The 15,536-nt window shown below is 35.9% G+C and overlaps 1 protein-coding gene across 1 annotated transcript in view; it reads right to left on the reverse strand.

The window, feature by feature from the left end:
* Positions 1 to 15,536, reverse strand: part of LOC148831799 (sodium/potassium-transporting ATPase subunit beta-1-interacting protein 3-like) — a 153,593-nt gene that overhangs the window by 85,645 nt on the left and 52,412 nt on the right. The window contains exon 2 of the mRNA XM_088919188.1: positions 3,368 to 3,505. Coding sequence (XP_088775314.1) covers positions 3,368 to 3,505 — 138 coding nt within the window. The remainder of the gene's footprint in view (positions 1 to 3,367; positions 3,506 to 15,536) is intronic.

Below are 15,536 nucleotides of genomic sequence, written 5' to 3' on the forward strand. Positions count from 1 at the left end.
CGGCAGTAGTTCCATCTAGACAGAACTTGGACATGGAGTGGAGTGTGTTAGAAAGGGGCAATCCTGTAGAACAAGACGACATAAGCAAGTAACTGAAGACGTTGATGAGTGAGAGACAATGAGAAAAGAAACTGAAATAGACATGGAAGGATGAAGAAATACAGAACAAGTCATATTTCTTAAGGTTGGATTTGAGGTGATATGAGTCCATCCAGGATGAGATTACTAATAGGCATTGAGATATGCAAAAACGAATTTCAAAGTTATAAGATTGGAAGGAAAGATCTGAACATCATTAGTAGTGAAGTGGGGGAAGATACCAGGGAATTAAATAAGAGAACCCACTGACAACTGAAGCTTTTTTGTCTTAAGCAGCGACAGGAAGGAACACGTTCCATGTTCCACTGTCAATCCTCAAAGACATTGACAAAGTCAACCCAGTGGACTTCTTCAGAATAAAATATGAACCCAAGTCAAAAGGGAAAGTGTCGACTACAGAATGTGTACTTAAAATTGAGGAGGCACTTACCCAAAGTGTTGTTGGCATTTGGGACAAGCGTCCTAGCCAGGTTGTTGAAGCCAAAACACCCTGACTGTATAAGATTCTTGGATCAATTAGCATTCAGCTACCAAATGGATGAGATGGGCTTGTTTGTAACCTTTCTTGCTGTATGTTCTCAATGTTACCTTAAACTTCACTAAATACAGGATTAAAACCAAAGTACATTTTGTAAAACCTTTTCAAATTATCAATACTTTTCAAAACAGTAACATAAAGGAGTTTCCCAGAATACTTCTTCAAAATGATGTCACTAAAAATAATGGAATAAATTGAAATGAATCTTTCCTGTGCGTTTTGTCGGTGGTGTGGGTTGGGGTAAGGGGAGTCATTATAATATCTTCAAGGAGTATCTTTTACAATTTTCATTCATATTCCATTTTGTAATTTTAGCTTTATAAATTGCAAAGTATCTTCAACATTTAAAAAGAAAATGGAAGAATACATGTCAGAGGATGTCAAGATAGACAACAGGCTCTTATCTTTAACATTTAACCGCGGTTCCAGTAGGAAGAACTCCTTGGCAGGCTTGAAACAAATTACCTGTACATTGAAAAACAATTGTACAGTGAAAAACAAATTGCACTACAAATACTGACAAAAAGCCAGGGAATAAAAAATATAGACTGGCACAGTTGCTGCAAAAAACAAGTTCAGAGTATAGCTAGAACACAAAAAAAATGTAATACACTGAAAAATGTGATACTTTACAGATTATTTGCATATTAATTTTTTGAAAAGCCTGTATCTGAACATTAATGTCCCCTGTTTCTATTCTCCCAGGAGGGGAACATATTTCAGTAATGTAAAATATGGACTGAATAAATCAAGACCTATAAGAGAGAAAGACCATATTTAATAAATTAAGGGAATAATAAAAAGATCTGGTTTGAATAACACATGATGTACATGCATTTTTAACTGATTTTATCCAAAACTGTAATAATCATACTGAACTCTGCCATATAGGAGGGTTAATTTTATCAAAACCTGCAAAAATATTCAAATTAAAATTGAATGATTATGTAAGCATCCAGATGCTCCTAAGTCAGTAGTTAGTGGATGTACCTTTGGCAGCGAGTACATAAGTGACAATTTTTATGAACGGGTGTCTGCCAGTTTTACACAGTGGGATGGTGCACTTTCTGGGCACTCTTTTTGGTAAAATTATTCCCGTTTTAGTAATCAACGATTACCTATTGGATTCAAGACTTTCACTGAGTCACACAAGGGCATCAACTCTCTTCATGTCAGACCACTTCAGTGTGTCTTTGGCTTTGTGCTTAAAGTCATTGCCATGATGAAATGTTAATTTCTGACTCAGATTTAGATTCCTGAAAGAACGAAGCAGGTTTTTCTGTAGAAATCACTGATACATTGCACCATCCACTTTCTCTTCTATCCTGAGAATCTTCCCAGTCCATACTGATGAGAATCCAAATGGCAAGATGCTGCCACCACTAGTGGCATCTAATACCACCATGCTGTGTTGGCCTTGCACTTTGCATTTAGTCCAAAAGGGTCAGATGTTTTCCCATCTGGCTACAAGACCTTCTGCCACGTTCTGCCACATTTTGCACTAAAATTTACTTAGTCACAAGCTCTTTATCTGTAATTCTTTATCGTTCTTACAACTTCCACATACGGTACAGGCCAACTCTGAGTTAAAAATGTAAAACACCACTGTTGGCCTAAGGGTATCATCCCAAACGTTTTCAGGCCGCTGAAGTTGGAAGGCAGTCTGCTCTGGCTAGTGTCTGAGTGGTGTTACCCACATTCTGCTTCTTAATAATGATCAGTGACTTTGAAGCTTTTTGTAACCAAGTGTGTCCTTCTCCCACTTTCTCTGGAAATCCTGAAACTTGTGATGGCTTCCTCACTCAATGTGACATTGTGTTCTCCCTGCAGCCATCTTCCTGTCCTAACGAAGACTCAATGGGGGCCTTTATTATCTCCCTTCCAAGGGGGAAGCTTTTTAAAGCAGCATTAATCAATGCTAGTCAAAATTTAGTCAATGACATATTGATATGAGAAGACACATAAAGTATAATGCTGAACTCTGTACATGACTTATTTACAAGGAGACTAGATAAACACTGTGCCATAGGGTATTTAATTATTCTGCAACTAGCATCTCCTTGTTTGTATGGTTCTGGAAATACTACTCAAAAACAGATTTAATTTTTAATCTATTTACATGAATTTGTTACATACTGTATGTATCAATGCAAGGAGTCACAGCACAGTTGATTGCAGTTTTGAAATAAGTTTATTCAGCCATCTGGGGAGCAGAACACACTGGTTTATCTCCAGTTTTTAAGGCATCTTAGGTGACAGATACAACTCAAGAACAGGGGCGATGAAGATATTGTACTGATTGTACCCATGCTACGCTCCAACAAATTGTGCAATCAAGTCTAGGGAATTCGTTAAAGAGTAATTTAGTAATGTAGATCAGCTGCAGTTTTGATTTAATACTTTTGTGCGGGTAGCACTGATTGCATTTTACACTTGCCCAGCTCATTTCTGTGTTGACTAGGGTTAGTCTAGTCTGTTAATGGGACTTTCCAGCCCATTTCACTGTAGAATTGTGACCCAATTGCTTCCAAACCTGTTAAGTGGATTTCTACAATTAGAGAGCTGCACCAAAGACTTGGTGACATTAGAATGTCTCATTAGTGATTATCCCTGATTTTGATCTACTGGCTTGTTAATAAACATTCACTTAATTATACAATCATAGCCCAACCCATACTTTCAGAAAGTAAATAAACTATTTATATAGGATATAAAAAAGAAAATACTTACCACCACAATATATTTTGGCCGGTACTGAATGGTTCCGAAGAGGCCCAGAATGACAATAATGATGTGCAGGAAGTTTCCAAGAATAGGTGCCCACTGGTAGCCAAGGAAATCAAAAATCTGCCTTTCTAACGCCCCCAGCTAAAAAAGAAAAAAGATACTTTAATACAGAATTTTTTTTATCATACTTCAACAACAAGGGTTTCAAAACTGTAAATGTGAGCAGACAAAACATTGTTGTTCAAAAACATTCTGCTTAATACTCAAATGCTAGTTAGAACAAGGGAGATAGCTAAAATGTGTTGTCATACACTGAACATTTTTCTTCCTACCGCATTCCTGTCAAATTAAAACCATTCCTTTTCCAATTATCTCATTTTCCATTCAATGTGAGATACACAATTCAGATCTTTACAACTACAGGGTAAAATCAAAGCTTTCCACCAGGAATGTATTTGTTTGTGAACATCTGCAACATGAATTCATGTTACAACATATTCTTAGCGTGGTTCATGAAAATACAAACCAAACCATGTTTTTTTTAATTAATGAGATTATCTGAATGAATTACAGTAATCTTGGAGATTAAGCACCAGTGACAAATATACTACAGCAGAACCTTCCTTAGAGCTCTTGAAACCCTCTAAATAACTGCTTTTTTGAGTCAGCTTTTATTTACCTACTTTTTCTCCTCAGATGAACGTTTTTAATCATTTTAATGAACTGAAACAGAGAGACTTGAACCATATTTTTATCTCTTGCACTCATGAGAACTGTTTAATTTTCAATTAGACCGAGAAACAAACATGTCAAATTTAACTGAGAAGTGTTTTGACTATGATACAGGTCAACATTTATTAGAATCTTGACTTCTATTCAGTTACAATTAAGCCTGACCCATTAGTAGTTAATCATTTACAACTCATAGACCTAGAATAAACTCTCAAGGGATTTCATCTAGTTTAATCTATGTAAAAGAATCACACGGTGCTATGTACTAATATAAGTTTCAGTACTACAACCCATAGTTGTTCAGCAGTATTGACTTCAAAACACAACAAATGAAAAAAAGTGATATTCCACCATGCAGTAAGTTAACATTCATAAATGTACATTACTAGCTTTGAAGCAATTTTTCTTGATCATAAGAAAGATCTCTCTTAAATGACCAAAGCACAGTACTGAATGAGATTTAACATCTTCAAATGATCCTTGAAAAGCTACATATGGCACTAAATCATTTTAATTACAAAAGGATGAGTTAATCATTTTATGTGTCAGAGCTCAGGAGTGGCTAAAAATGTCTTCATTTTGAAAACAATTCTCTTTTATAGGAAAAACACTGTTTATTATTGACCTACCTGAAGACAAAAAAATAACCCACAAAAAAATACATTTTGTGAATTCAATATTTTTATTTCATTTGGCTAGTAACTGCTTCAGGGCAATTGATCTCTTGCAGTTGCAATAGCAATATCTCTAAAAACCGACTCTAAGCACATTACACCCATCTATATTGAACAGTCATCTTGGTCATTTAGCCAACAAAAGAAGCATTGAAGTTATAAAAAAAAAACATGGCAATGTAACACTTGATTGTGACAATGTGTATGGAAGAAAAAGAAGGTATTACTTTTTGTTTCACATCTGAGGAAGACAATTGCATTCATCACGACATCCTTCACTGTCATTTCCATTAAATTAATAAAAGCTTCTGTACACTGCTGCACCGTACTCAAAGCTAGTAGGAGGATTTATCTTCACTGACTTTTATAGGGGTGTGACTTATAAAATTAGTTATGACTATTAACCTTGTCTTTGTTGTTTCTCCATGGCCATGTTCTGACAGAAGGGCCATTCACCCTGGATCAGCAAGCCTCCTGATCTTTGTGGAAACCCAGGTCAACAGCTGCCAGCAATTGGCCACAGTGAGGGAACAAGAAGGCTGTAGACCGAAGTCATAGCACCTGGGTTTCAGCTATTACCCAACTGTCTAACATTTATAGTGGGGAAAGAGTCTGTGTGCTTATGAAACCAATGCCTGTCATTATAAACTAATTGTCTTTGTATTCCCCTTACCTAGACGAATTCTCATTTGTTTAAATTTCACGCAGCCTTGTGCCATGTTCCCCTCCCAGCTGTTCCTCTGTTTGAGACAGTTTGCGCCTACTTATGGAGATTTTACACTAGAGCTTCATCCATTAAGTTCAATGAGAATCAAAAGTCCCATGGTGGATTTATAATATTTCAAGGTACAGCTGTTTAATTTTATTGTCAAAGTACACCCAGTCCTCCCTTTTTTTGGTGAGGGATGCATTCCTGAACTACCCATGGATAACAAAAAACATGTATCTCCTATACCCTAAATATATACCATGGGTATGCCTAATACACTGTGAATGAGCTCAAATAAGCCATATAACAGATAAACATGACAAAAAAAATACAGTACTGCACTGTTTTCTATCATAAAATTAATCAAAATTAACAAAGTTTGATGTGTAACAAGGAGGAAAACATATGCGTGCACGTTTTACATTGAACCTCTGAGAATAATTTGCATTTTTAGTTTGGTCTGAGACGTTTCAGGCCTCTAAGAATGTTCTAGAAGCTTCCAGAACGCTTCCCACACCTGGGTTGGTCTGACACTGCAAGTACGCAAAACTGCCTGTGAGAAATCATGGGTAAGAAGGAAGGCGTACAGAGCTTTTGGTATTGCACCCTCTTGCATTATTATACTAGAAATAACATCCCTGAAGGCTGAATTGCCATCAGGGTAAAATTATTTTAGCTAATTAAGGTATTATCACATCAGCACAAACCTTTGATGTCCAGGTGCCACAACAAATACAAACCACAGAATCCAAGAGAAATGCCATTAAATTTACTTATGGAATTGAATGAACTCCTTAAACTGCCCAGTCATGGTAAATCCACAGATTTGAATGTGAAAAAGAAGATGCCCTCTCTTAATAAAAGCAAAAACATACCAGACCAGACAACAAAACATGAATTCTATATGTCGTTTGACCTCAAGAGTAATACACAGTGGCACTAATCACATTGATCTGTCAATATATTTCCTACTTCAACCAGTCTTTGCTGTTTCATTTCCCACTTTGGTTTTGGACAGACAGAACATGTTAATACCTGAGAACCAGAGCGCTCGACACATTGTGATTCCTTTATGGTACATTTGACTTCTTCAAGCACGACACTCAACGTAAACGTTTGTTTGAGGTGAACATATTTTAAACCTTATGTAAACAGTTTTAATAGTAAGGTCTCTCACAGTACGGTCCTGTGCTTTGTTTGGCGATCCGTCTGTCCCATAAAAATGCCAGAGCTGTTAATAATGAAAAGTCACATTTCTAATCCTTTAATAGCTCTGCATTTAATCTAAAACGCTCTTAAGCATAGTCTCTATTCAGGACAAGAAAAGGGTTCAGATGTTTCAGCCTGGTAGTGTAGGACATTCCCATAAGAGAAGAATTGCCTTTTTGTAACGTGGCGACCAATATTATACACAGTATTCTAAATGAGGTTTAACTAGTACATTGTATAATTTAAATTAAACATCCCTTGACTTTACACTCAGCCGAATATTCTTAATGTAATGTAATTCAATGTAATACCCTGACCTTGTAAACACTGTCGGCCAGGAGTTGGCCCGGAACTTTATCTTAATTTTAATGTTACTAATTTTATCCACTCTTTAAGAGATTATTCCTTGATTTAAAGTCTACGTTTCCCTATATATCTAACATTTGGATTGCCTTTTAGTTTTCCCACATTGTGGGTAAGATTCACATTATTTGTCAAATACTTAAGTCTTTTTCATAATTAGTGTCTTAAGGCTTAATGCTTTTATTCTTATATTTATAATTTTCTGTTTTTGCTGGCTTCTGGAGCTCTGCACTACTTAACATGTCATCTGCCCAGTCTTGACTTTTGACTAAATCGTTTTAAAATTTCTTTGTAGTTTCTGCAGTGTTGTTGATTCCACTATTTCAATATAATCTGCAAGTAATGAAAGCTGGTACTGGCATAATGTATAAAGTAAGGTGAACTAAAAGGTCGAATAAAAAGAGACAACATTTTGGCTGCTGAGCCTTCAAGTGTGCCCCTGTGTGGAATTAACCTTGTTCCTTTGCAGATTCAGCTGCCCAGTCTAACCTCTCAGAGATAAAAAGTGCCAGATGTCATACAAAAACAAGTGCTTATAAGATTTCTAATTAGAACTGATAGCAGACAACCTGACTTTTGCATCACCAGCTTCGAAGATTGGAGCAGTCCCCCTTTGATCTCGGAAAAAACATTGACAGTATGACTGACAGATGCCCTTCAAATAGTCTTCAGCCAAATAATGTCCATTTAGTACAGCGTCGATGGGCCTCAAGCCGCTGTACAAGATGAAAATACACCTACGTTTTTTTCCAGTTTTAGGCAGCTAAGTTTAAATAAAATCAAAACCTATAATAATATAATAAAATATATAAGATATAATAGATAATCATGTTTGTGCCTTGGTATTGTGCTAGACACAATTACAAAATTACTTGCCCTTGTAACACTCTTTTTACTTGTCCATTATGTGTGTCCATTTGTTCTGGAGACACAAATATTCTCAATGGACATGAGAACGACAAAGTGCATAGAGCAACAGAGACATTTCCTAAAGTATTGTGTGAATATCTTTGTATACTTTCACTGGATTAAAAAAGGCATCTTTGGAGTTGCAAAAGTGACTGGTTTGTGTATGTGTCTTTTTGGTATCCATATTTGTTTCTGAGAAGGGGATAGGAGTGGTTATTGAAGTTACCAGATACTCTGGAAATTATTAAACAGCAAAGCACCAGAGGACACTCTATAACTCAGACATACACATCTCTCCAACAACCTACAGTATATATAGTTAAAGCTAATCCTTCTGTGGATAGGACAATGGAATTCAAATCACACAAACATGTCCAGCTTTTTTAACTTTTATGAAAGGCACCAGAGATGTTGAATTAACATTCTAAAGTCATTAGAACTAACTATTAAAATGCATACAATGTATATCACATAACTGCCATTATATTACTATAGGTAGATGGATATACAGTATATGACAGAATCCCCCAGCTCAGCCCTCCTGAATTTGCAGTTGTATGGAAAACAAACTAACAATATGAAGGTATGAAAGCTAACAGACCTGCATTAATGGAGCATTCAGACATTTTCACCTTGCAGTAGACATAAAAACAGAAAGCTCTGGTGCTCAAAATCTCTTTCATTACCTCCCAACAATAAAAAGAGCTACAGTGCTGTAGAGAGCAGCAGGGATCCGTATTAGTAGGAACATTCAAGCAAGGCAGGCTGCGCTCACCTCTAATCTGTGGACAGCTGCCAGAACTCTTTTTTTTGGTGTCAAAAAAACAAACAGAAACCGTGAGACTGAAAAAGTGGAGAGGAATAAATAATTCAGCTGTTGCCAAACAATAACAAGCACTCAAGCCTTGCCCACCTCTGACACCCACTTCCTATATTGTATTTTTTCAGTTTTTGTTCAAGTAAACCCATGTTCAAATGCGACAGATGTCACACGCCGTGCATGAATATTTCACAGCTCTCAATGTTTCTATTTCAAATTCATCCGATTCTTATCTTACCTCACCACTTAACACACAGCACTGCTCAGTAACCACAGCCTCTCACTGAGCTTGGAACTACAAAGGTTTCCGGGAATCGTCACTGTAGCCCAAAGAAATAATCAGATGGGAAGAGAACACCTGCAGGCAACATTTATCTAAATGCGTACAAGCATCTAAAATAGTACAGTAGTTTTGGACGCATATGTGCTCTAATTGTTGAATCATTTAAAATTATTGTTGAATATATATACTCATTTTTCCATTTTAATTTTAGTTTAGTTTAGGATTTAATGAAATACAATAACTTTCTTTTCTATGTTGCAAATACACTTTTAAAATGGTGCGAGAACATTTAGTTACTCCAAAAACATGGATGTATCCAATACCCATTTGCACATTTATTAGTTTATTTAACAAAATATCTCTGTTTACAGCTGAAAGGCTCACATATTTATGCACCTTTTAACTTTAACCCCTGGTCACAGTGTTTCTCAGTATCAGGGTCATTATCATAAAGGCAAAGAACAAAGAGTTTAGTTTTCTCAGTCTTTCATTTACGTGCTAAACAGTCATATGTACCAAATGTATCACTTTTTACCCTATTTACAACTAGAATCAGTGTAAGCTGCTTTACCAAGTTTGAACCACTACCCCAAAGCCAAATATTTAATTAAATTAGGTAGCAACATGAATTGGGTTGCTAATTAAAAAGGAAACATTTTTCATGTAGTGTTTACACTTCCAATACTGCCAATGGAACGGGCATTAAAATTCAGATTAAACTAGAAGGATCACAGATGCTAAAAGTTAAGTTAAAAACTTTAAGAAAAATCTCATTAATAACTTCATCTTCATCGCTGAGCTCCAGACTCCAGAATGAATAATGAACAAACGAACAAATGAGGAAGAACCAGCTGATGGTGTGGCGTAGCCCTGCTTCATCATCATTTACGGGCCAGTGGTTTCTGCATTAGTGTAGCAGCTTCCGAGACACTTAATTTTATTCTGTACGTAATGTGAGTGGAAAGGGGTCACTGTATTGAAGCTTAACATCATAAGGCCAAAATATGAGCAGCGGAAACAAAATCAATTCTTCAAATGCAGACTTGTGGAAAAGCCAGAGATGGTAATTTTAAGGGTTGGTATTTTTCTCAATACAGTCAGTCAAAAGCCAAATCCAGAGGCCCCAGCAATAAATGTTCAAGAGCCAAGAGAGCAGAGGGCATGTTGACTTCTACCTTGGTTGACAATGCCGGAATCTCTTGTAATACATGTTTAAACTGTCTCTGAGGCTAAAGTACAAACAGGAAATCATTTTTTAAAAAAAAAAACCGTTTCAGTGAAAAGACTACTGAACTTGGTCTTCATGAATGTCTAGTCTTTTTCTGTCCTAATCTGAAAAGTAGTTAAAAAGTGGGTGGTTAAAAACTTAAAGGAAATGAAGTGGTCTGTATCAAGAGCACTCCACTGATGGTAGGGTTAATAATCAAATCACTCAGTATGATAAACTCTCTTCTCTTCTTGAAGTTTTGACTTCATGATTAAATAGAGCTTTCCATGGCTCATCAATACATAGTTTTTAAACTTAAAAAATATGAGGTTTTCTACAGAGAACAGTGACTGTTAATAGTGGTTCAGAAAAAGAAATACAGGTGTGTCTACCGGGAATGGTGATTGTAAACAGTGGTTTAGAAAATATTGCAAATCATCTCAAATTCTCATTAGTGTTATATACTGTAGCTATTTATGAGGGATTATAATTAGGTCCTTTGGGTGTCATATTCTGTATCTGATCACACCACCCCCATTTCTTACAGTAAAGGTGACTATAATTCATGCAAACTGAAGTAAGTGTTCATAGATGAACACTTTTCATTCAGCAGTGATCTATTACAGTTTCTATGGTAATATAAGCAACCCTAACCATCTTTGTAATTCCAGGAGTAAAGGTCTTGTAGACCATAAAAGGAAAACCTACTGAAACACCATAATTCTTTAGCACTGTCATACATTATTACACTAATTAAAATTTTCTTTTCCCTGTCTGAACAACTGCCAGTCAAAAATGAAGTACAGTATATTTACAGAATAAACTGATATTAAGAAGTTGCTAATTACAAAGTATCACTGGAATATGTCTCAAACTCTTCCCTGAAGTGTCTATCTTAAGGGACTGGAGAGAGTAATGTATTAAACTAATGTAGATCCTATATTTCAAAGGTTTTAACAGTTTTTTGTTTCAATGGAGGAGTCAATGTTTGATCCAACAAGTGTTACCTATGGTGTTCCTCAAGGCTGTATTCTTGGTCCAGTATTATTCTTTATATTTATTTGTTAAAATTGTTTTAATCCAGAACAATTGTTTATGCTAAACTGCTATGTTTATGACAATTATATCTTTACATGATGTGTGTATCATTTTGTACATTTATATATGTAGTTATGAAAGATAATTTGTATTTATGATACAATGTGCATCCTTTTATATATTATATCAGTCCTATATGCTGACATGACACAGCATTTGTCTTACTTGAATGTATTACCGACATCTAAACCCGAATGTCCCAAATGCTCTATCCAACACCTTGACCTTTCAGAAAGACTCTGCCAACTTAATGCCTTATTTTAAATCTGATGTTATTTTTTACCGTGAGTTTTCTGTCACACATTAAAATATTTCAAAAAATGATTTTATAATTTAAAACATATTATGATATCAGATTTTTTTCTGTATTTTTCTAATGCTGACAATGTGGGCCATGCTTTTAAGTCACCTAACTGTAAACTATAACTCTCTTCTTGCCAGATATGCAAGCCAAGACTTATTTTGGCTACAGCTTGTATGTATTTCACATGCGAGGATTCTTTGCATTTTTCAGGTTTTAAATATAATTTTATCTGTTACATTTTTGAACATGGACTGTATACTTTTCTTTTTATCTTTCTAAGGTTTTTTTTTCTTCAAATCATTGAAGCTTTTTTTACTGTCTGTTTTAACTTTGTGTAAAGTGCTTTGATCTCTGTGGTGTGCTAGGCTCCATACAAATAAAATTTCTGTTGTATTATGTGAGCACTGTCATTTCATCAGCTAGAAGACTGTTTCCATCACCTTCCAATTACCAAATTAAGCACAAATGCTGCTGTTTACCAATCTCTCAGTGCTGGTAACAGTACAAATCTCCTATAACTTAACAGAACTGCCACTGTATGTGATGTCACAACATAAATCAGTTAAAAAGGAATAATCTTGAGAGGTGAAATGAAGAATCCTATACAATTAATAATTTGTCAAATAAAAGTATTTTTTTCTATATAAATTAAAAGAATTATTCAAAGGCCGCTCTCTCTGGTTATTTGGATACTGAGCAGGAGCTTTGTCCAGATACTTTTCTTTTCAGTAGTTTTATTTATGTTCACTTACTGTTAGCACAACTGTCCTTAGACATTTCCAGCTCATCCAGCTCACTTATTAGATTAAATATGTATAACTGCAAGAAATATTGTCTTGACTGCTGATGGAATTATGAAGACAAGATAAAGAGAGAGGGGGAGTGAGTGAACTCCACATTTCCCAAAGTCCTTCATTCCCTCACTGGAAGTTAATACATTTTTAATGTGACTGCACACATCACTACGTTTAGCAGCTGGTAAATCTGAATAAGTCCCACATCCCTTGAGGGTCCCTCTGCTCATTTGTGAAATGTCAAGAAGTGCTCAGTGTCAAAAAGGACTCATTTACCTTCCCAGCCATCAATAGGTAAAGTGCCTTTGAAAGCAAACGTTTCCAGGGGTATGGAGAGGTACAGAAAACTGTACAGTTCTGCCTATGTAACACAGCCTTTCTGTGTTGGTATACTTCTCAAAAAAGGGCTTTATGGCTGCTTTAGAGAGGCAAAATACTGCACACGTGGAAAGTGAAAATGCTGTCTCTTTAATAACTCTCTTTGGAACATGTAGCAAACATACATAAAGAGTTGGTGATGCTGCATCCAAAGCAAAGAAACAAGTGAAGAACAGTACGGTAAGTGATAAGTGAGAAATGTGAAATTGTAATTGCAATGATCAGAGTAATGAACAAACATGCACTCGGGAGTCCAATCCTAAAGGCGTGACTGCAAACTCCTTTGCCTGTGCTGACGAGCACTAAATATTCTTTCTTTTGCTCAATGGGATATTGTGGCCAGAGAATGGCTGTTTTATATTGGCTAGGTATATATTTACATAATAATAAACTTTATTTTTATAAAAGCCCCTTTAAAGTGGTTTCTCAAAGCGCTTTCCATTTACATGATAAGCTACCCCCTCTGAAAAAGACACAGACAACAGTTTGTGAACCGAGGCCGGTGGATTTTTATGGTCTCTCGACTACTTTCAGTACTTTCAGTTTTTGCTTTGGTTTCTGTTTTTTTGAAAGGTGGAAAAAGAAGCTATCTTGGTTTTACAGTGCTATAATTAATATATATTTTAACACTTAAAGTTTTCCTGATGAATAAAAGCAATAATGTGCTGTTTTTTACAGTAGTACAAATATATTAAAGCTATCTAAAGCAGGGCTTCCCAATTTCTGTACATGGGATCCCTAAGCCTGCTGGTTCCAGACAAACTCTCTGTAAATTGAAGCCTCAAATGAAATTGTTCTCATTTTTAATACAAAATATTAAAAGAACATATCCAACATTATTGAAGAGTCCTTCCTCATTATTGAAGGATCGAATTACATAACTATGAGTTTAGCAGAAACAAAAGCCAGTACGTATAGTTGGAGATCATCAGAACCAGAATTTGGGAACTGCAGTCCATGCAAACATGGATTAACATTGGCCTCCCTCTTTAACTCGGGCATCACTATTAAACCAAGCACCATGTGAGCAAACAGTCCAGCATACCTGCATATTCCTGGAACATACATGAGTTACATGACCCATAAAGCTTTATGACTAATACACTCAAACTGTGACCAATTTGGGACTCATAAGTAGCATTTAAACCTGTATTTATCTTTAAGCCAGATGTATCATAATCACATGGTCCACAGGACCGGTCTACTCCCCCAGCCTGATTTTCCAGCTCTTGTTGCAGTTGCAGTCAGAGCCATCTATCAAGATCACACTCTACGTTTAGGCCTTATCTGAGCCCACGCATCAGAAACACCCCCTTGGTGATGTTACCGTAATAGTGTGGCATAGACAGTGCTCCTTGTGGTTCTCTACTTCATTCAAACGCTGTGCCCCTGTTTGATGTCATGCACAGTGATGGTGGGAAAACAAAACTAGACCTGTACACATACTGTATACAGCATATACTGTACAGAGAGATGTATGTGTGGAGGAACTCGAGCTATCTAGTTGTCTCTAGTTCTAGAGGAAGTAAAATTCGAAAGACACAGTTAACTAAATATGCAAAGAGACACAGTGACTTAATATGCAAAGTATTTGATATATTAACTTGATCATTTATTATTAATTCAGAAGTGAGCAGGAGAAACGAAAAAGGTACAGTAGATGCGGGCTATGAAATGCAAAAGTGAAAAATTAAGTGTATTTTTAATGTAGCAATTTCACCATCAATTTTTAAGATTTGAATCTTAAAGATAAAGAATGTAAAGAATGAGTTTGCTTACAGGAAAAATACTCTCTACTGCAGAATACTAACCTAAAAATATCTGAGATACCATAAGAATTAGTGAGACGTAGCTTCATCTTCATTAAAACTGCATTTTCAGCACTGGTAATAAGTATATAAAGCAAATATTTCACTCAAGTGTTTGCATCATTTATGATCATACATGATTAGATGTATTCAATTCAAATAATTATTTCTTTTACACAGACAACATTTGTGTCTACCAAAAAGACAACTCATTTAAATAGAACACTTGCTTTCATCCTTTGATGCCTAAAAGGATTTCTGAAAAGAATGATAAAAAATAGACCCAGTTTAAATTTCCATTCACCTGTATTAATTATTTAGAGCCCGACTAGAGATCAACTTGCTCTCATCCTTGCTGCAGGTTTGTCTGCAACTGAATCTGCTGCACAGACAATCTCTGAGGTAACTGTTATCAGGAGGCCTAATTTTTAAATATAGATGAACAGAAAAAGAATGTGGTCAATGCTGAATCCTACGGTCTACCATGGAAACCTGCATCTTATCCTGTCAAAAATATCTTTACCCCTCTAATGTGCTCCCTGAAGCTAAATGCATATAAATGCTCTTTCCATGAGAAATGTGTGCTTCAGACTGAAAGACAGATAATATATACTTACTTTTAGAAACCTCTGAGGACTTCACCTGCCAATTGTGCATCAAACTGTGTAACAGTGCTCATGCCTGTGTGAGATATATCCCTGCTGAGGATTAAAAAGAAACAGTGACCCTGAAGCAGTCTTTATTTTATTGCATTTTTTTTTCTTCTGCAAGCCACTTTCCACAGCTAAACTCTGTGTTCCAGGGGGTTAGTTAGACATTTCATGCTGAACAGTCTTCTGTACATGCAAGGGGAATGCTGCCTTAAAGGAAGTGTGGATATACGC

This window comes from Atractosteus spatula, chromosome 6, assembly GCF_055471065.1.
Source record: "Atractosteus spatula isolate fAtrSpa1 chromosome 6, fAtrSpa1.hap1, whole genome shotgun sequence".
Taxonomy (NCBI): domain Eukaryota; kingdom Metazoa; phylum Chordata; class Actinopteri; order Semionotiformes; family Lepisosteidae; genus Atractosteus; species Atractosteus spatula.